At 37.8% G+C, this 23,332-nt stretch overlaps 1 protein-coding gene across 1 annotated transcript in view; it reads left to right on the top strand.

Moving 5' to 3' along the window:
* The window catches only part of BFSP1 (beaded filament structural protein 1), a 56,135-nt gene that overhangs the window by 24,697 nt on the left and 8,106 nt on the right, over nt 1-23,332 (top strand). The window contains exons 5-6 of the mRNA XM_036752837.1: nt 9,517-9,624; nt 21,311-21,531. Coding sequence (XP_036608732.1) covers nt 9,517-9,624; nt 21,311-21,531 — 329 coding nt within the window. The remainder of the gene's footprint in view (nt 1-9,516; nt 9,625-21,310; nt 21,532-23,332) is intronic.

The raw sequence follows: 23,332 nt of genomic DNA, 5'->3' as shown, positions 1-23,332 counted from the left end.
ACACAATTAGAAGCAACTAAACAAAAATAATATTACATTTAAACATGACAATTGTTTAGCCATTCCCCAACTGACTAATATCAACTTTGCTTTCCATTCTTTGTTACCACAAAAAAAGTGCTGCTATAAGTATTTTGGATGGAGGATTTCTTTTTGTCAATGACCATCTGAGGGTATATGCCTAGAAGCAGAATCTCCCAGTCAAAGAGTATAGACTTTTTAGTTAGTTTATTTGCATAATCCCAAATTGCTTTTCAAAACAATTGTACTTGTTCACAGCTCCACCAATAATGCACAAGTGTGCCTATTTCTGTGTGATCCCTCTAATATTGACTCTTCTTCTCTTTTGTCATTTTTGCCCATTTGCTCAAGGTGAGGTGAAACCACAGAATTTGTTAACTTTAATTTCCTTTATTTATGATTTGGAGTGTTGTTCCATATGGAGTTTAATAGTTTGCCACTCTTCCTTTGAGAACTGTTTTTTCATATGCTTTGACAACTTCTCCATTGGAGCAGTAATACTTTCTTAACAATCTTTGCTGCTTCCCTTCCCCTTCTAGCAGATCAGTTTCTTTTAAACCAGCCATATGAACTGTTCCATTGTCACATGTGAGTCTTATGTCTTATCCCATTAGATTTCTGTAATGACCGTGAGATTATAGTCATCTCCTTGTGCTGAAATGACATTTTAACTTTGTTCCCCACATTCTGTACCTTAGGATATACATATCTGAGATGAGAATATTGTTCATACCTTCTTCCCAGTTGCCTTTATTTAGGCAGCTAGATGGCACAGTCTGGAAGCTGTCAGTTCAAATTTAGTACCAGTCACTTATTAGCTGGGTGACCCTGGGCAAGTCACTTAATCTCTGTGTGCCTCAGTTTCCTTATCTCTAAAATGGGATGATAATAGCATTTACCTACCTAGGGTTGTTGTGTGGATCAAATGAAATAATATTTGTAAAGTGATTAACACATTGACTGCTATACAGTAGGCACTTAATAAATGCTTGTTTCCTTTCTTTCTTATTTCTCCTTCTATATTTACTGGATATTTCATAAAGAATCATAGAATCTCAGAATTAGAAGAGACCTCAAAAGTCATCTAGTCCATTTCATACCTAAAACAATTTTAATAATTTCTCTCCCCAAAGTTATCATTCAGAATTCCAGCTCAGACTGTGTACGATATAGGTTCACTATATTCTGCCATATTTCCAAGGCTAGTCTAGGGTTTTATATCTACCAGGTTTTGCCATCTGCTCCACTAGGTTGGATCAAATCCCAAGCTAGCCCATTCCACTTTTTGATAGTCCTAATTGAGGACAATTTTTTTCACCCTTAAACAGAAATCTACCTCTATACAACCTTCATTCATTGCTCCTAGTTCTGTTCTGTGAGGATAAACAAAACAAATCTAACTCTGCTTCCACCCAACAATCTTTCAACTATTGGAAGACAGCTGCCATGTCCCCCGATAGGTCTTTTTCTTCTTCTCTGTGTCAGACAATCCCAACTTTAGAGCCGTTATACATACCCAAATTAACTACAAAGGACTTATGAAGGAAGATGTTATTTGCATCCAGAGAGAGAACTGATAAATAGAAGTACACATAGAATAATTTTACATATATGTGTATATATATATATATATATATATATATATATATATGCACCTATTTGTGTCTACTGGTAGTCATCTCTAGGATGGGAGGGGAAGGCAGAGAGGGAAGGAAAAAATGGAAAAAAAAGAAATTTATGTGATAACTTTATTCTATATTTAAAAGGAATAGCAAGGTGTACATGATAGATTTGCAGTTTCATGTGCAATCATCTTTCTTTTGTACTATGTTATAGAAATGCTTGTTTTATTCCATAAATTAAAAATAAAATAAATTTTAAAAAATTTGAGATTGCCTAGGGAAGTAAAAGAGATGTGCCTGGGAGATAACAAGAGGACATAGTTGTTGGCAATTGATAATTATCTCCCCCAACTATTTGGTATCATTGCTGCTGGTATTAGATAAGATATGGTGGGGTATAGATAGAAATACAGTTATCAAAATATTTTTTAAAAGTTCATAGATCCTAAATAAAACTACCCTAGTCTAGAGTGAGTTGAGAGGAATCTATCTGGGAGTCTGATGGTAAATGTTTAAAAACCAACTCTCTGGAAAAAAAAACCCACCCCCCCCAAAAAAAACAAAACAAACCACCAAACCCAGAACATATGCATGGCTCAGTTTGCCCTGATGTGTCCTGTTTGCCAGTTTCTGAGGTATAAATGCTCACACTGAAAATATAACAGTTAGCTCTTAAGTGTGAGTTGGCTGTAGTGCACTACTGAATGTATCCTATGCATCTAGACACTGTGTACGGGAGCAAGAAAGAGAGGAAGTGTTTGGGAGCCTGGAGCCCCATAGCCATTATATACTTGAGAAAAATAGCCAGTGTTATGATAGGGGCAGAGATTGGAAGACTGTATGTGGGAGTCTGGCTCCTAATGCTTTCCCTAAGCAGTTATAGCCAAGTTTGGAAGTAAGGATGAGGATCAGATTATGCATATGATATCTGAATGGAACGTTACCACCCATATTCTCCATATGGGAAAAGAGTGTATCTGGGGCCACAGATGCTTATATGGAGGGGTGTGCTGGTAAATATTTAACAAATCACTCTCCAAAAAATGTATACACAACATTTTTTTAAGTTTTATCTGCTTTATTAATATTTCTCCATTACTTTTTAAAGTCTAGATAATCAACAAATGATAAATCAAACTGTGTTTTGTATTGACTTGTAAATGCTCACACTGCAAATTAAACAATTGCTTCTGGAGAACCTGTTTGAGCAGCTCCATCACACCCCTGCTTATATGCCAGAGCTTGGGATGTAGGATCAATGGCAATCAATGGGGTCACTGACTTCCCAAGTCGCAAGACTTCAACTGACCATCATACAAAGTGGTTTGGAGACCCTCTGCCATCTTGGTTGCTGTTTTTGGCTAGGTTCCAATTTGTCAATATCTCTTATAAGATGCTGTTCCCAGAACAAAAATCAGATGAGGTCTGATCAGCAGAATCTAGTGAGACTGTTCCTTCCTCATTCTGGATATTGCTTCTTCCATTAAGGACTCTTGTTATCCCCACTCAGGCCAGTTTGACAGTTTTCATCTTGGTTCTCTTCTATATAATTTTGCTGTTAATTTTAGATAGGTCCGGAGACTCATGCAATTTCTCTCCAGTATCACCTGGTGAACGGTCCTGATAAATCTACATTTATTTTTATTTTGAATATAAGAAAATGTAAAGCTATCTGTGAATACATTTTAAAAGACACAGTGTGTTATTTATTGTGTAAGACTATGACCTTCAATATATATGGAACAGATGGTGATTATCATGAAGATTATAAAAAATAAGGCCTAAGAAGTAAAGTAAAAGTTTATTTTTAATACAATATTCCAAAAGTTTTCTTAAGTCACTTTGTGGGGAATTTTTTCCTCCATTTCATATATATATATATATATATGTATATATATATACACACACATTTTAAACGATACATATTTTAAATAATATATACATATATACACGTATGCACACACACACACACACACACATATATATATACACACACATATATTTTAAACAACAGCTTGTAAGAGTTCAACTATCCTAGCAGTTACATAATGCTTAATTAGAATTTGAAAGGAATGCTATTTTTTTTCCTTTTCATAACTCCCTTTATTACTCCGGTAGGGGGCATAGTAGGCTGGTAAAGATTTTGCTGAGCCAATAGTATTTTATATTTATTTGCAGGGCTGGTTTAAGATTTCACATCTGCTGTGGTGTCATCTTTTCTATTTCTTTGTGCCAAATCCTTGCATGCAAAGGGTTCTGCATTTTGCTAATATGGATGACAAACTACATTCTTCAGTGTAGCAATTTAAATTCAGTTAAGGAACAGCTGTGCCACGGGGGCATGGCGGGGAGTGGAGAGACATTTTTAGCCTTCACAGTGAAATTACTGTCCTGCAGCCCACCTTTCAGCATTCCCTAACTATTCTCTTTGATTAATATAATTGGGGTTTGCTCCAACTGCTTTAAACAGTTTCTTTTGAGTGTGAATGCTAAAGCCTAATTTTCTCCCTCAGGGTTTTCCTTTCCAAACATCCCAGTTCTAATTTTTAAAACTTGAGTTTTCTTTTCCAATTCAGCACTAATTTATATCAGAGTGCATACAAGCACTCTTGAACTATTCCTTTTAACTGAAATGATTTAAAATTGCAATAATTTAGAACTCACCCTAGCCTTATTTTGTATATCTTAGTGAATTTACAGAGTATCAGTAGTTGTATAAAATTACCTAGAGCATTTTTTTAAACCAAGGAAGCTAGTTCCCTTTTCTCAGGTTGTTCATTCGTGTAGCAAACTGTCCTAGAAAAAAATTTCCTTTCAATTATCCACAGATGAAGCCACAAGTTGTCTTTGAATTGTTTCAGGTGTGTCTGACTCTGTGATCCTATTTGGGGTTTTCTTGGCAAAGATCCTACAGTGGTTTGCCATGTCCTTCTCCAGCTCACTTTATAGATGAGGAAACTGAGGCAAACAGGGTTAAGTGACTTGCTCAAGGTTGGATTTGAACTCAGGTCCTCCTGATTCCGGGACTGGTGCTCTATCCACTGTGCCACCTACCTGACCAAAAAACTACAAAAGGTCAATGATATACGTAGGTCTCTATGATGAATGAATAAAAAGGACTTCCTCTGAGTTGGGCATTGTGCTAAAGTGTGGAAATATCCTTACATAAGTGAGACATTCCCTGCCCAGAGAGCTTACATTCTGGAAAGGATTAAATGAGATCATAATTGTAAAGCACTTAGTTTGGAGCCTGGCACATGGTAAGTGTTATATAAATGTTAGCTGTTATTATTATAACTAGAGAGACAGCTTATGTAGAGCAGCTTTGCGCTGGGTAGTCACAGGGTTGGTGAGTAGAACCGTAGGGCTGCCAATTGACAAGCACTTTCCAGGTGATGACATTACTGTGTTGATACCTAGGTGCTGGTATGAAGTATGGTCTAGGGCCAACAGATAAAACGAGCTAGGTGAGTTTGTACTCACTTACCAATTAATGACATCTCATCTCCCAGAGAAGAAGTTCTAAAGCTATGTCAACTAGATAATCACCTTCCTTGACAATAGAAATTCTCGTAAATTTCTGTGCCTCTTACATACAAGGCTCTCAATCAATATTGTCAGGTTGTTGACTTAGGTGTTTTATCTGTGGCCCAGTTTCACTCCCCAGTGGACTTTGGGCTCACAAGGAGAAGGCTTGATCCTGGGGCCTGACTCCTAAAGATCTCTTAGTATCTCACTTTGGTTCTTTGCCCTCCCTCTGGAGTTTCACTCCAGGGGAAATCTCCTGATTAGGTATGGCTTGTGTTTAGGCTAACTCACCTGTTGGGAATGGTCACCAAGTCCTGAACAGGCATGCAAGTGCGTAATATGTGAGTATTAATTATGGGGCAACATTTAATAATACCACTGGAGAAAATGTATAAGATGCAAAGGATTCATTGAAGCCCATGAAAAAACAAAGAAACATAGATCACTCAAATAGTTCATTAGACACCTCCCCCTAAAGTAAATACACTTTGGGGGACTGCTGGACAAATACTCCCCATTCATTCATCTAGAACTTGCTCTAGTTGAGCCTTCACAACAAGGTTTTGCACCTTGTAACCTTCTCAAATTGACTGGGGCACATATCAGTTTTAACAAACACTCTCCTGAGCACCCCCATTATGAATGGATCTATAGAAGCATCCATGCATTAATTACGTACTTGTGCATTTAAGCTTTGGAAATAATAAATAAATAGTAAATAATGGTGAGAAACGGGAAGAGAACTTGAGGAAAAATCAATTTTCACCCCTGCATTTAAAAGTAGATAAATAATTTAAAAAATCTAGATGTATGAGAAAAGCACATAGGATTGTGTATTTCATGAAAATCTATACAAATCATCCTCAAAATAAACAACTAGTCAGGACCCTCTTACCACTGCTTCTTCCCCCACCTCTACTGCTTTTGAAGCTTGATGTCTTAGGCATTAATGTTGACAGGCTTCAATGTGGAAGTTGCCTATTCTAAGTATATAGAAGTTGAGCAATCAGTCTTTTTACTATATCATAGACTCAGATAGTGTTAACTAGGATCACTTAGGCAGACCCCCTCATTTTATAGGTGAAGAAGCTGAAAGCTAGAGATCTAAGGTCACACAGCTAAGTTAGTGGTAGAGACAGACCTAGGGGTACCTAGGTGGTTCAGGAGGTAGAGCTCTGGGCCTGAAGTCAGGAAGACTCATCTTCTTGGGTTCAAATTCAGCTTCAGACATTTACTTGTTGGGTGACTGGATAAGTCACTTAATACCATTTGCTTCAGTTTCCTTATCCGTAAAATGAGCTGGAGAGGGAAATGGCAAACCACTCTAGTATCTTTGCCAAGAAAACTCCAAATGGGGTCACGAAGAGTCTGACACAACTGAACAATAAGGGACCTATGTATTCTGGAAGTCCCAGCTTTTACATTGCTTTGCCCATGAAGTCCCATCTTACATATGTGAAATATAATAATAATTAGTAATAATAGTTATAATTATTAATAAAACAATGTTTATTATTACACCCCCCCATCAGAAATGACTTTCCCCCCTCCCTCAGACCTCACATAGCACCTTGTTTATGTCTTGCTAGTATGCTCATTATCTTTAGTTCTTTGTTATAGTTATTTGCGCTAAGGGTTATCTCCTCTTTATTTGATTTGAGGAGAAAAAATGTGTCTTATTCATCTTTGTTTCCTCTTGTGCCGACCAAGCACATTGTTCTCTCTCTCACTGTTGAATAAAGGAAGGATTTTTGATTTTATACTAAATTTTCTCATGGGGTTGTTGTGAGAAAAGCCAACATTGGTAGATCAGCATGAATTTAGATGCCTATATGTAAATTGTTAAAATTTGGGTTCCTTGACACCTAACCCTGATCTTATGGCTATCCTCCTTTCTCCAAATTTTCTCTCTTCTCCAATCCATCCTTCATAGAGCTACCAAAATCATCTTCCTAAAGCCCAGGTCTGACCATGTGACTCCTCTGCTCAAAAAAATCTAGTGGCTCCTGATTGAATCTAGGAAAAAATATAAATTCATTAACTTGAAATTTAAAGCCCTGGAACAATCTGGCTCCAACCTACTTTTCCAGACTTAGACCACCCTATTCCCACTCCAGCCAAACCAGCCTTGCTGTTCCCAGAACTTGGCATTCTGTAGCTTCCCTTTGTACCTTTTTGTAGGCTGCATATGCTAGAATTTATTTCATCCTCACTTCTGTGTCTAAGAATCCTTAACTTCCTCAAGGAAGTTATACTGCTATACTGCAGCGCTTCTTAAACTGAGTCAAGATCTCATGGGCCACATGGTTTAAGAAGTGCTGATAGGGGTCACAAGTGGAAAAAGTTTAAGAAGCCCTGATCTATAGGAGACTTTTCCTGATTCCATTGGTTGTTAGGACCTTTCCTCTCCTCAGTTGACCTTGTACTTATATGTTTCCATGTTGTATCTCTTCCTAGACTGTAAATGCCCTGAGGACAGGAGCTGACATTTTTGTCTATCTCCAGCCCCCATTAGATTTTGATTGTAGTAGTGAATAGGAAGGAAACAAGTGCTTATGAAGCATCTATTATGTGCCAGACACAGAGCTAAGCGCTTTATAAGAATCATCTCACTGAATCCTCACAATAACCCTGAGCGGTATTATTACCCCGCTTTACAGTTAAGAAAACTGAGGTAATCAGAGGCTAAGGGACTTGCTTAGAGTAACACAGTTGGTAAGTGTCTGAGGTTGGATTTGAATTCTTCTTCCTAACTCTAGGACCAGTGCTCTATTCACTATACCACGTAGGTGCCCCTGAACAGGCCAGAAGTCCTTAATTTGTGTGTGTGTCATGAACCCCTTTGATAGACTGGTGAAACCTATGGATTCCATCTCAGAATAATGTTTTATTTTTTTAAAGTTCATAATTAAAGAAAATGCTAAGTTTCGTTAGAAGTTAGTGAAAATAAAGATGCATTTTCCCATCTAAGTTCATCAAAACCCTGAAATTTACCCACAGATCCCTTCAGTGTCCATGGACCCTGGGTTAAGAAATTCTAGAATAGAATGTGCAAAATAGAGAGGAATTCTGCTCATTCTTTGCTTCGACTTGTATTTATAGTTCTCCCTCTACAAATTTATATGTGAATTGAATTCAATAAAATTCCAGTAATATTGATAGTCAAAACAGTCATAATATGAGCTTTCATTTCTAGGAACAGAACTGGAGTTTTTTTTTTTTTTTAAGGAAAAGAAAGCAGAATTCCTCCAGCTGCCTATTGGACATCTTAAATGAGATGTTTCACAGACATCTTAAGTCAACATGTACAAAATTGAATTTTGTCCCCCAAACTCTCCCCTCTTCCTAACTTTCTTGTTCTTGTGGAGTGTACCACCATAGTCCTAGGAACCCTGGGCTCAAAATCTAGGTGTCATTCTCAACTCTCCACTCTCTCTCACTTCCCCTCCTCCATCCCACCCCACCCTTCAATCTGTTCCCTTTGAGCTCACTTCTCTCTTGTGACACCACCACTACCCTGGTGTAAGTCCTCATCACTGTATGGCAGTAGGCTTCTGGTTGGTCTTCCTGCCCCCAGTCTCTTCTTACTCCAACCAATCTTCCCCTAAGCTGTCAAATTGATCAAATTGATGCACAGGTCTAACCGTGTCACCCCCCTATTCAATCAACTCCCGTGGGTCCCTATGACCTCCGGGATCAAACATAAAACCATCTGTTAGATTTCCCTTCAAAATCGATCTCCTTCCTGCCTTTCCTGTCTTACACCTTATTTCCCTGCATGTACTCCTTATTCAGTAACACTGGCTTCCATGCTGTTCAGCACATAAGACACCCCATCTCCCAACTCGGGACATTTTCACTGGCTATCCACTATGCCTGGAGTTCTCTCCCTCCTCATCTCCAACCCTCTGGCTTGTCTGGCTTTCTTCAATTCTGATCTAAATTCCTATCTTCTGCAAGAGGCCTTTTCCAGTCCTCCTTAATCTAAGTGCTTTCCCTAGAGATTACCTCCAATTGATCCTGAATATATTTTGTTTGTACGTTACTTTTTGCATGTTGTCTTTGTCTCTGTCATTCAAATATAAGCTCTTGGAGAGTAGGGACTTTTTTGGGAGGGGACTTTTTTTTTTTATCCCTAGCACTTAGCAAGATTCCTGGCATTTAGAGGGTACATAGTGCATGCTTATTGACTTTACTGGATTTGACTTAACCTCTCTCTCCCCATTCCTCCCTCCCAGTCCCTGCTCCCAACATCTTTGCCTGTTGCTTTTGGGATTTAGTAGTGCTAATCTTCAAATTCTGATAGTGTGTTATAAATAGCAAACATTCTCTTATTTTGTTGCAGGAGAAGCTCATAGCTGAAAGGAGAGTTCCCATTCTGCAGAGCCAGCTTGAAGAGTACAAAGGTATCCTGGCCCAGTTACAGATGCAGAAATCCAAGCTGCAGGCTGAGGTACCTTTCATCCCAATCCCCAGGGATATTAGGACCCCGCCCTTTACCACCCTGACACCCTCAATAACATTAAATTGCAATGTGATGCATGCCCTATGCTCTCCTTGCAGTAACACCGAACTTAGAAAACATAATTATGCCTGTCTTCTCTTCAGGCTAGAAGTTTGGTTAAAATGAACCCTAAGTGTGCACTTCATTGGGAATCAAGTTTGTTTGTAAAAACAAAAGAAACCAAAATGCAGCTAACTTTAGTTTACATCATTTTTTTTCTTGCCAGCATGCTTACCACACCCCTAGCCCCCACCGCAGCCCCAGCCCTGGCCCCCAGTTTCTATCCCTGCTTTTCTATCCCTGTTCTTCCTGTTTTCATATCCAGTGTTAAAACCTCACGCTTTAAGCTAAAATGGCTGAGTATACTGCCACCTCCAAAAGAGAAGAGAAAAAGCATTTATATAGCGCCTACTGTGCACAGGGCACTGTGCCGAGTATTATCTCATTTCATCCTCACAAAACCCTAAGAGGCAGAAGCTATTATTTGTCCCATTTTACAGTTGAATAAACTGAGGCAAATAGAGGTTAAGTGACTTGTCCGGGTCACATGGCTAACTAAGCTTCTGAGGCTGGATTTAAACTCAGGCCTTTCTGACTCCAGGACCAGCACTCTACTGTGTCACAAACTGCCTCAAAATGAAACTGAACAATGAATACAGAAACCATATCAGAGAATTTTCTTCCCATTCTAAGACCATGATTAAATCATGAATAGGAAAGCCAAATCATCCTGTGGAAGGATTAGATACAGGTTAGGAGAAAAGGCTCAGCTAGGTGGCACAGTGGATAGAGTGCTGGGCCTGGCGTCAAGAAGGGCTGAGTTCAAATGTGACCTCAGACATTTACTAGCTGTGTGACCCTGGGCAAGTCGCTTCACCCTCTTTGCCTCAGTTTCCTCAGCTGTTAAATGAGCTGGATGAGGAAATGGTAAACCAGCCCACTGTCTTTGCAAAGAAAACTCCAAGTGGGGAGACAAATGGGGGCTACTGCTAAGGTAGGAGAGCCAAGGCTGGTGCTGTCTTTGCAGTTAATAAGGTTCCTGGTGTTGAGGTTTCTGGGGGCATGATGGAAAAGTCCAAAAACAGGCAGCTGAGTGGGGAATGAAGTAATGAGCCAGGATTTGTACTGAACAACGAAAAAGTGGAAAAGAGTTATTTTCTGGGAAAGCTTTACTTGTGTCATTGTGTGTACCAGCCTACTGTTGCCCGTCGACTAACTGTCACAGAGAAAGAGTTGTAGAATCTCAGAGTAGGAAGGGAACCCAGAAATTATATAGGCCAACCTCAACCTTGACCACAGAGAGTAATGTTGCTGCTTATGTAGGCCAAATCACTATTCCAGAAGTTAAAAAAAAGTATTAATGGTATTAAGAAGATGCAAATATATACCCCCATATTGTTTCTTTCAAGAGGAGGCATAGTATCATCATCATCATCTATATAAATCTGATACACACACACACACACACACACACACACACATATATACATGCACACATATAAATGAATGATTGGAGCTCTGTGGGATTTATGGAACTATAGGCACTAAATATCCTATATTATGAACGATACACATCTATATGTGAGTTCACATATATGTATGTATACATGCATATGTACACATATATACATACACTTATGTATGTATCTATGTGTGTATGTATAAACTATTAGATCTCCATGGGATTTTAAGAAAGGCAGAGGAACCAGTGAGGAACAAGGACTGAATTGTGACAGAAATGAGAACTTAGAAAAGATGCAAAGATTCAAAAAGATGCAAAACTGTTTACTGCCAAAATAGCACCATCTGATAGATTCAGTGTCAGAGAAGTTACACTTAGGAAGAAACCGCCCAGTTGAGGCAATCGATAGTGTAGCTAAGTCATAGCTTGGATTGAAATACTGTATCAAATCTCACAAAAATAATTTTTCAATAAAATGTTTTGGCGCCACCTTGTGGTAGGTTTCAGTAAAGCTACATTTACTGAAGCATGAAAAAGCACCTAAGAGGTCATTTAGTCTCCAGCCTCCTCATTTTTGACAACATCATAAAAATGAACAATGTAGAAAGATTTAAGCACTCCGATCAATGCGATAACCAATCATGATTCCAGCTCACCAGTGATGAAGAATGCTTCTCATCCTCTGCAGAAGAGGTGATAGATTAAATATGCACAATGTGACAGTTTTTTTTTAGGACATGGCCAATGTGGATATCTGTTTTACTTGGCTCTATATATTTGTTATAAGAATCTTGTTTTTCTCAATGGGGAGGAAATTGGGAGGGTGTTACAAAAATGCTTGTTAATTGAAAAAAATCGTTAAAATAAAAGGGAAGTGGGTCCCAGAGATGTTAGATGACTTTTTGTCTAAGATCACATTGTAAGTCAATCAGTCAATGAACATTTGTTAAGCACCGAATATGGGTCAGGCACTATGTTCTAAATACAACAAAGACAGTTCTTGTCCTCAAGGAACTTACTATCTGATGAAGGAAGAAAACACATAAAAGGAAGCTGAAAAGGAGGGGAGAGGAACCCCAAATGATGGAGAAATCTGAAGGAGTGTAGCCACGAGGTAAATTAAGAGATGGCTGGTCTGGATGCTGTCCTCAATGCGGTATCGGGAAGAGCTCTTTGCTCACCCTCTAATCAGAAGGGCAGAGGCTACTGCTAAGGTAGGAGAGCCAAGGCTGATGCTGTCTTTGCAGGATAATAAGCTTCCTGATGTTGAGGTTCCTGAGGGCATGATGGAAAAGTTCAAAAAAGGGCAGCTGAGTGGGAAATGAAGTAATGAGCTAGGATTTGTACCTAGGTTCTTTGACCCACAAGTTTAGCACTTAAAAAATTGCTGCCTTTTGTGTTTAGACTGAAGTTAATTCCAAATATCTCCCCTTACCTGTCTTGGAAACTTCCCTGCTAACAATTAAAAAGTTAAGAAAAACTGACTGAAAAATAATGACATCTGCTATCATATGCATTGTGGAAGACCAACATTCTGCTCCCCAGAATCCCTTACCTTCTGTAGTGAGGAGAGTATATTTTGTTATCTACTTTCAGCCACCAAAGTTGGTCGCTGCCTTGTTTCAGCATGTGCTTTTATGAAAAAGTAACTTTTATTTTTCTTTTTGCCAATTATTGGGCATTTTTTTCCTTCCCCTCCTGTCTCCACTGAAAAGAAAAACAACACTTTTGCAACCAGGAATTCGAGGTTAAATGTTTAAAACATCCAACTTTAAAAAAAGTATATACAACACACTTTTAAGCTTAATCTGCACTATTAACATTTTCTCTGTCACTTTATAAAATCTAGACAGTAAACAAAATGATAATCAAGCCCTGATTTGGAGCACTTGCTGATTTTTGAGGTGTAAGTGCTTGCAACTGAAAATTTAAGTTAAAGCTGACTCTACTACCCTCCTGCTTATAACCCATATATCAAGAAAGACAAATTCTCCCATTGGCCATGTCCAAAAATATATGTTTCATTCTGTGCTCTGAGTCCTTCACTTCTCTCTCAGGAGGTAAGTGGCATGCTTCATTGTTGGTCCTCTGGAATCATTGCTGGTCATTGAATTGATCAGAGTTCTGGTGTCCTTACTTCAGCTGAAGCATACCAGATTTTGCTCCAGACTTATGTTTCAAGCATGTTTTTTTAAACAATATATTGTTGGATTCTCTTTTCTAATCCATTGTGCTATCATCATTTATGGGTGAGTTTATCCCATTCACATTTATGATTTCTTCCTTACCTTTATTTCCCATTGCTTTCCTTCAGCTTCTAAGGTAGTGCTTCTAAGGTGCTTCTAAATCCTACTAAAGCTGGCCTCTGAAACTTTAAGTTGCCTAGTTTCCCAGCAAAATACTTAAAAGAGAAAAATATTGTTTATTTTATTTTTAAAATAAATTTTTTATATCCCCATAATTTCCCCAGTAACTTTCCCTCTCTCCCTGCTATAGAACCTTTTTATATAATAAATAGTATTTTCTAAAGGTTAAAACAAAAGCAGAGCAAAAAAAAATCAGTATACTGAAAATATGTACATTGTACATTTGTCAACCTCTCATCTCTGCAAAAGGGGGATATTATTTAAATGATAACCTTCAGTATTCTTTTATACTTTTCACAAACTATAATCAAATTTTTGTAGCTCTTTGAGGTTCAGTTAAAATTAGAAAAACTCTAAGTCTCTTCTTTATATATTTCATTTTTCCAATTACATGTAAAAACAATTTTAACATTCATTTAAAAAAATTTTGAACTTCAATTTTCTCCCTTGTTCCTTCCCTCCCTTCCTCCTCATTGAGAAGGTAAGCAATTTGATACAGATTATATATGTGCAGCTATACAAAACATATTTCCATATTAGTTATGTTGTGAAAGAAGACAAAAACCATAACAAAAAGTAAAAAATAGTATTCTTCGATCTGTATTCAGACTCCATCGGTTCTTATTCTGGAGGTAGATGGCATTATTTCATCATAGGTCCTTTGGAATTGTCTTGGTTTTTTGTATTGCTAAGAAAAGCTAAGTCCTTCACAGTTGATCACCATGCAACACTGCTGTTACTGTGTACAATGTTCTCCTGGTTTTGCTCACTTCACTTTGCATCAGTTCATGTAAGGCTTTTGAGGTTTTTTTGAAACTATCCTGCTCATCATTTCTTATAGCACAATGGTTTTCCATTACAATCATATGCCACAACTTGTTTAGCCATGCCACAATTGATGGGCATCCCCTTAATTTCCAATTCGTTGCCAACACAAAAAGAGCTGTTAAAAATATTATTGTGGATATAAGTCCTTTTTCTTTTATAAATCTCTTTGGGATACAGACTTAGGAGCGGTATTACTGGGTCAAAGGCTATGCATAATTTTATAGCCTTTTGGGCATAGTTCCAAATTGCTCTCTGGAATGTTTGGCTTAGTTCACAATTCTACCAATAGCCCTTTAGTATCCCAATTTTCCCACATCACCCCCAATGTTTGTCATTTGCCTTTTTTGTCGTATTAGCTAATCTAATAGGTATGAAGTGGTGCTTCAGAGTTGTTTCAATTTGCATTTCTCTAATCAATAGTGATTTAAAGCATTTTTTCATATGACTATGGATAGTTTTGATTTTTTCATTTAAAAACTGACTCTTCATATCCTTTGACCATATGTCAATTGGGGAATGATTAACATTCATATAAATTTGACACAGTTCTCTACATATTTGAGAAATGAGGCCTTTTTCAGAGAAACTTGCTATATATTACACCCCCCTCTTTTCTAATTTTCCTACTAATCTTGGTTATTTTGGTTTTATTTGTACAAAATCCTTTTCATTTAATGCAATCAAAATTATCCATTTTCTATACTGCGATATTCTCTAGTTTGATCAGAAATTCTTCCCTTGTCCATAGATCTGAAAGGTGAACTCTCCCACACTCCCCTAATTTGCTTATGATATTACCCTTTATTTCTAAATCATATACCCATTTTGACCTTATCTTGGCATATGGTTTGAAATGTTGATCTATACCTAGTTCCTGCCAAACAGCTTTTCAGTTTTCCCAGCAGTTTTTGTCAGATAGTGAGTTCTTGTCCTTAAATATAGGATTTTTCCATTTGTCAAACCCTAGATTTCTATGGTCATTATCTACTGTGTATTGTGTACTGAATCTGTTCCATTGATCCACCACTCTATTTCTTAGCCAGTGTCAGATTGTTTTGATGAATACTGTTTTGTTATACATTTTGAGATCTGATCTGACTAGGCTATCTTCACATTTTTTCCCATTAATTCCCTTGATATTCTTTATCTTTTATTCTTCCAGATAATTTTTTTTGTAGCTCCTTTTTGTTTTTATTTTAGGATCTATTTCAGGAGGTGATTGGTGGATTTTTTCAATTTCTATTTTTACCTTCTGGTTCTAGGATATCATGGAAATTTTCCTTAATAATTTTGTGAAAGATGATGTCTAGGCTCTTTTTTTAATCATGGCTTTCTGGTAGTCCAATAATTTTTCAATTATCTCTTCTCAATCTATTTTCCAGGTAAGTTGTTTTTTCCATGAGAAATTTCATATCTTCTTCTCTTTTTGTTCTCTTGATTTTGTTTTATTGTTTCTCAATGTCTCATGGAGTCACTAGCTTCTACTTGCCCAATTCTAGTTTTTAAGGAATTATTTTCTTCAGTGAGCTTTCCTACTTCCTTTTTTGAATTTTTGTACATCTTTTTTTTATGCTTCCATTTTTTGTGCTTCCTTTACCAAACTGTTGACTCTTTTTTCATTATTCTCTTGCATCACTCTCATTTCCTTCCCCAATTTTTCTTCTACCTCTCTTATTTGATTTTTACAATCCTTTTTGAGCTGTTCCTGGAATTCTTTTTGTGCCTGACACCAATTCATATTTATCTTTGAGACTTCACATGTAGCTGTTTTGACATTGTTGTCCTCTTCTGAGTTTGTGTTTTGATCTTTCCTGTCACCATAGTAACTTACTATGGTCAAGTTCTTTTTTTATTGTCTGCTCAATTTCCCAGCCTGTTTTTTGATTTTGGACTTTATGTTAAAGTTGGGCCCTGCTCCTGGGGTAGAGGGGGTACTCTCTCAAGCTTCAAGTTTTTGTGCTCCTATTTTTAGAGCTAATTCTGTGGACCTGCAAGTTTTGAGTTCTTCTGGGGTTGTACAACCTAAGGAGAGGTATGGTTACAGTTCTGGCCTGTGCTCTTGTCAGTGAGTAACCACTAGCATTCTTTTCTGCCCTGGAACTGTGACCAGGGTCTCTGCTCTCCTGCAGCCACATGCTCCAGTGTGTTAATGCTTCTCTCCTCCCTGGGACTGTAACCCAGGCCTGTTACCTGGATCCCCATATGGGTAATGCAACAGAGTTTTGCACTCAGTGTTAGCTAAGTGTTCCTTGTAATCTCCTTCTGACCAGTTCTCCAGCTGCTTTCCTGTCTGTGGGCCACCACTGATTCAGTTGCCCCCAAGGGCTGCGCTGGTTTGTGGGGGAATAGGGGAGGGGGCATGGCCTGCTGTTGGCTTTCTGGATCCTGCTAGAGACAGACCTTTCCTGTCTACCTTCTAAGTTGTCTGTTTCTCTGAGCTCTAAATAGAGATCATAGGATTGTAGATTGAAAGGTAGAAGGACCTTAGAGATCATCTGTCCAGCCTCCTCAATTTATAGATGAGATGAAAAGCTTGACTTCAAGTTTCTCTTATGCTGAGGAATAATTCCTGCCTTTTGAGCCTTGACGTTTCTTGAGCAAGTTCCCAGGCTGTCTTTCAAATCCTTTTTGTTCTATGGAAGCTTTTCCTTTGCAGCAAGTAAAATTTTGTCAAGACGTTGTAATATGAGGCAGCATGGCGTAGTAAGCAGAGACCTAGACTTGGAGTCTGAATGACCTGGGTTCAAGTCCTGACTCTGACTCTGACACATTCTGGCTGAGTTTCCTCTCATGACCTCAGGCAATTCTCTGACTACAAACTGCAGGACAGTAGAAGACCTATATTAACACAGGCATTTCTTCACTTTTACAGCTCTACCCTGATGAAGTCATGGTCTACACTCCTTCCCTTTGCTCCCTTCTCCCTCCCCACCTCAAAAAGAAAGGATAGTAAATCCTATGTAGGACACACTCTGACATAATAAGTTAGTGTATATTGTCTGAAATTTGAGTACATGTATACTTCACTTCGTGCAATAAATGTGTGCCTGGAAAGGGCAGCAGTGGGTAGAGTGCTGGGCTTGGAGTCAGGAAGACTTATATTCCTGAGTTCAAATCTGGCTTCAGGTACTTATTAGCAGTGTGACCTTGGGCAAGGCACTTAGCCCTGTTTATCTCAGTTTCCTCATCTGTAAAATGAGCTGGAGAAGGAAATGGCAAATCACTCTAGTATCTTTGTTAAGAAAACCCCAAATGTGGTCATCAAGAGTCGGGCACAACAGAAAAATGACTGAACATCAGTGTGCCTGAAAAATGGTTTATATATCCACTTTTTGTACATTTATTTAAAGGAATTATGCTGAATTTGTTTATAATCGCAATGAGATAATTTGTACATACAGATCCAGCTTGAATGATACATTCATTTCAATTTGAAATTTTGAATTTTTCTTTGTTAGTTTCTTTACTCCCAGGGCATATCTGAGCTTGTAGGCATCTCTTCTAGACAGGGGCAGTGCTATGAATGATATCTCAGGGAAGCTATGGGAGTTCTGCCAGGTGAGGAAATGAGACAGATAGGAAAGGCTGAAATATTAACATATCAGCCTTGTACATGTAAATACCAGACATGTACTGGACAATAAACATTTTAATGAGTTCTTCATATGAGGAAATTTACCGGTTGTAGCTACTCTGTTGGTAGTAAAGTCAATTAAATAGAACATTTATTTCCCCTTAATTTTTCTTGTCTGTAATTGTTATTTGGCCTGGGTAATTGTGTGAGCCAATATTTCTATTATTAATTCTATTTTCTCTAGTGCTTTAAGGTTCAAAGAGTGCTTTTCTCAGAAAGTGAGGTAGCTAATGCAAGTATCATTTTCTCCCCACCCCCTTTCCCTGCACCCATTTTACAGGCAGGGGAAATGAAATTCACAGAGAGAAAGCACTTTGCCCACAGTCAGAACTGGCATGAGAGCAATAACTAGGATGGGGGTGACCAGGGTTTTCTTTTTCTTTCTGTTCTTGGCCAGGGCAAAATATTTAAAAGGCTCTGACATTATTTATAATCCTTCAGCAGTGTAAAAATCCATCAATCAAGCAATAAACATTTGTTAAGCTTACTCAATGCCAGGCATTGTGATAAGTTCTTGGGATTACAAAGAAAGACAAAAATAGTGCAGGCCTTCAAGGAGATTATATTCGAATGGAGAAGATAGTATATACCTCTAAGGAGGTAATTTTATATAGGTATATTTAGAAATACTTATGTAGGTATATATAGTTTTATTTATATGCCCATATATAGATATATAAAAGGTATGTACAAAATAGAAGCAGCTAGGTGGCTCCATGGATAGAATGCTGGCCTTGGAGTCAGGAAAACCTGAATTAAAATCTGGCCTCAGGGATTTATTAGTTGTGTGACCCTAGTGAAGTCACTTAATCTTTGTTGACTTTAATACCCTGGAGAAGGAAACAACAAACCACTCTGGCATCTTTGCCAAGAAAACCTCATGGACAGTGTTAGTGTGATGGTCTGAGGGGTCATGAAGAGACTAGACAACAGCAACAAAATAAATCCGAGCTAACTTTAGAGAGGAACGTGCTAGCAGTTGGGACTGGGAAGGGCCTCCTGAAGAAGGTGGTGCTTAAGCTAAATATTGAAGGAAGACAGGGATTCTAAGAAGTTATATGAGGAAGGAAAGAATTCCAGGCGTGGGGATAGCTAATGCAATGTCATAGAGCTGGAAGATGGACTATTGTGTGTGAGGACCAGCAAGAAGGACAGTATGGCTGGATGGTAGAGTCTGTGGAAAGAAGTAGTATAAGAGGTATGGAGATAGAGGAAATGGACAGCTTGTGAAGAGGAGTTTTTATTTGATCTTAGAAATAAAAGAGAGATACTGGAGTTTATTGAGTACAGGGGTGACATGGTCAGACCTAATCTTTAGCAAAATCATGTTGGCAGACATGTGGAAGACAAATTGGAGCTTCACACCAAATTAAAAAGGATAGTTATTTAAAATAGCAATTTGCCAGATGGTGTGAATTTCTTCCAGTGCCCAGCTCTGCTCTCTTTTCTTGTGGAAGAGACTTGTACCAGTGTCTTGGGGTTTCTGCCTTCCTGTCAAGGCATGCTTTTCTATTCTCTCAACACCTTACAGCTATGTGCCTCCTTTGTGTTGCTTGGTTTGGGTGCAGTTTGTAATACTTGCCCCCAAATTCCTAGTTATGCCTCTATCTGGGACTCAAACTTCAAGTCTTCTGTTTGTGAGACAAGTTCTCTGCTGTTATCCTGCTCCTAGGCACACCTGTGCATTTTTAACTGATGTAAACACACATGCAACTCTACTTAGCAGAAGTCAGGGGAAAATGGAAAACTCCCATTGCTACTTTTGGATAAAGGCAAAATGAAAACAAGAAGATAATTTTTCCCTTTATTATTTCAATAGAAAAATAATAGTGTATATTTAGCATATGGTGTATGTGCTATTAATTCTTCTGACTTTCTTTAGTAATCAGGCTTATATTTGATTAATCTGGTCCTGAAAAATGTTTTAATTTCCATTGTCTAGATATTTAAAGAAGTGGTTTTTAAAAATCTGACTTATCCAGGCTTACTTTATTAGGTCATTTGGATGCATATATACAGCTTCGATAACACATTCACATGTGTTTTAATTTTTTCCCTTGTCTGTGGAATCCAAAATGATGGCATTTATTGTCAACCACCATTTTCATATATATGTATATATATATATATGTGTGTGTATATGTATATACATGTGTATATATGTATATATCCCAACATGTTTGATCATATATGGCTACAAACACACACATATATGTGTACATATGTACAAATATATTAAAAAACCATAACTGGGCCTATATTTGACTCCTTTCTAGCTTAGTAGAAATTTATATACATATGTATCATATATAACATATATAAATATGTAACATATCACAACACAAATATTATACCATATAACATATAACAAATAAGGTAATTATATACTATTGTAATATACACACACACAGCCACTGGGGCCTAGAAGTGATCCTGAGTTCTCAAATACTATGCCAGCAAAGACCAAGATGTGGAAGGTTTTACTAAACTAGAAGAAAGTCATATATAGATCTATTTGTGCTTTTTTATTTGTTTAAAACTAGTCTAGCCGAGTTCAAAGAGCCCTATCGCTGGGTTGGTCATTTACAAAACTGCAGAGGGCTGTGATCTACATCAGGGGAGGGATTATCCATATGTGTTTGAAAGAATGAATGAAAAAGCATTTAAGTAGTTATTAGGTACTAGGTACTGTGCTAAGCACTGGGAATATACTTTCAAAAACAGAGGTTCTTGCTCTCAATAAGTATACATTCTTACATGGAGAGATAAAACAAATGGAGTATTGAGGGCATTTTGATCTGATGTGTCACAAGGAGAGTGAATGGAGCCACAGGGAAGTTGATTGATGAGCCAGTTAACAATAGTATTGATTTGATTAGGATTTCTAGTATAAAAGAAAGTGGTATATGTTGTGAGGGGAGGGAGGGCAGGGGACTGAGGGGGAGGGTATAGGTAGGGTGGCAGAGCAGAATGGCAAGATGAGTGGGCTATGTGAGTTTGGCTTCAAGTACTCATTAATCAGGATAGTATGGGCCCCAGAACAAGTGTTCAAAGCTAAATGTATTGAATTGCCAATGGCATGGTCTCAGGAGATCAGTCTTAGAAGTGTGTATTAGCATAATGGATATAAAAAAGAAAGCTGAGATAGATGTTTTGAATTATATTCATGCTCATGTATATGCACACAGCAACACATAAATACATATATACACGTGTGTATACACATATGTACACATCATATTTTTTTCCCTAAGCCTGGGATTGTTCATGGAAAAAATGTATCTTAAGCGAACACAGCAAAATGGTCTTTTTTTCTCTCTCTATATTTGTGTCTTCGTTCAACAGACCGTGACATTGGAACAAACTATTAAAAACACCCAAGAGAGTTACGATGATGAGATTCAACTTTACAATGAGCAGATTGAGACTCTGAGGAGAGACACTGAAGATGCAGAAAGAATGCTGGAAAAGTATACCAATGACTGCCGCCAGTTGGCAATATACCAGCAATCGCTGGAAAACGAATTGGAGCGCTACAAGCGTATCATTGAGAATGAGGACAACAGGTACGGTCTTCCCAGGCCATGGGAAGGGAGCTTTTCATTTTTCATGATCCCGGGAGCTTATTGTTCTGGGAAAACTTTGACTCTTATGAGGGGAGTTAGGTAGTCAAATATCTGATGAGAGCAAGAGATTACCCTTTTAAACTCTATGCTTTGATTGGGGGACTCTCTTTATCAGGAGTCAGGAGTCTTTCTGTAGGCTCAGAGTCCTTTATATACTATTTGGGTAACTTATTTTTGTTCTTTTTCTTTTTTAAATAACATTTTAAATTTGATTTTCTTTTAATCATTAAAATTTTTCCCAGTATCCCTCTCCCCTTCAGAGAGAGCTATCCCTTATAAGAAATAACATTTCTAAATAAAAAAAAAGAAAGAGAAAAGACACTGGCAAAAACTGATCAGTAAATAGAAAAAGTTTGAAAATATGTGCTATGTACTACACCAATGGACTCCCCACCTCCACAAAAGTGTGGGCTGTGTTGTCTTTTCATATTTCTTCTTTGGAGTCATGCTTGTTTTGTCTAATTTCACAACATCCACTTTTGATTGTGTTGTGGTGGTTCTTTCCATTTACATGGTTGTATCTGTTGTTTATATTGTTTCCTTGGATCTGCTAATTTCACTCTACATTAGTTCATATATATATCTTTCTGCGTTTCTCTGTCTTTATCATGACATTTCTCATAGTGTGGTAATATTATATGAATTTTTCACAATTTGTTTAGACATTCCCTCCCCCTTCAACTGATAGACAACCACTTGGTTTATAATTCTTTGCTATCTCAAAAAAATGTTGCTCCCAATATTTTGATGTATGTGGGGACTTTTTTCTTATCAATGGCCTCTTTGGGCCATTAGTAGTAGTAGAATCTCTGGGTCAAAGGTATGGACATATTAGTCACTTTATTTGAAAAATTTCAAACTGTTTTCCAAAATGGTTGTTTTGATTTGTGTGCTTGCCTTTTGCCATGTTCTTGTCCAAATATGATCTTAAATTTCAACTCATTTATCACTGAGCATACTCTGCAGTTAAATAGTCTGCCAATATTGATTATTTAAAAGTATTCCTGGTTCCAGATCCTTCATTCAGTGTCCTGCTCTGATTACTCATTGTGGTTGTGGTTTTGGGGGGCCATGTCCATTGAGTACAAGCTTTCTCTGGCCCTATTAACCTGGAAAGGTTTGGAATATGGGCCCAATGATGAACTGCTAGGACCCTCCTAATTAAGTTCAGAGAGTATGATGTGAATTTTTAAAATAATAGCAGCTCATAAAATTGTCCCCTACAGCATGGAGTAGTTGTAAACTGTATTGGTGGAGAGAATATCTAGACTAAAGAAATCATAGCTCTTTTGAAGTAAAGAATAATTCCAGATGTGGTATTTTTGAAGGGGGAAGGGGAAGCAAAGTAACACATGTAAAAACGTGCATTTTAGTTGAACTTGAAGTATGCATTTCTTTTTAAGAACTTTTGTCCCACCAGACTTAAATTTAATGTACTTGGAAGATGGGCTCAGTTCTTCTGGGAGGTGATAAGAAGAGCAGAACCTCACTAGTTAGCCATAGGCCAAAAAGCATCATTAGTAAGAACTCTAGGTCAAAGGAAGCTAAGGCTTCAGGGTTGTATTATCTCTTCCCAGTGGGTCAAGAAAATTCTCATGATGCCATGGCACTAGGTGGAATAGCAGAGATTAGGGATATTCCATATGACATCACTAGAATAGGACAGGGTTAGGATGGGACATAGGCAAATTCCAGGAGTTGGTTTATCTTTCCCTCCAGAAAAGAGTGAACTGCTCTTCTA

This window comes from Trichosurus vulpecula, chromosome 3 (assembly GCF_011100635.1).
Source record: "Trichosurus vulpecula isolate mTriVul1 chromosome 3, mTriVul1.pri, whole genome shotgun sequence".
Classification (NCBI taxonomy): domain Eukaryota; kingdom Metazoa; phylum Chordata; class Mammalia; order Diprotodontia; family Phalangeridae; genus Trichosurus; species Trichosurus vulpecula.
The sequence above is the reverse complement of the archived record's forward strand: the minus strand, read 5'-3'. Positions and strand labels throughout refer to the sequence as shown.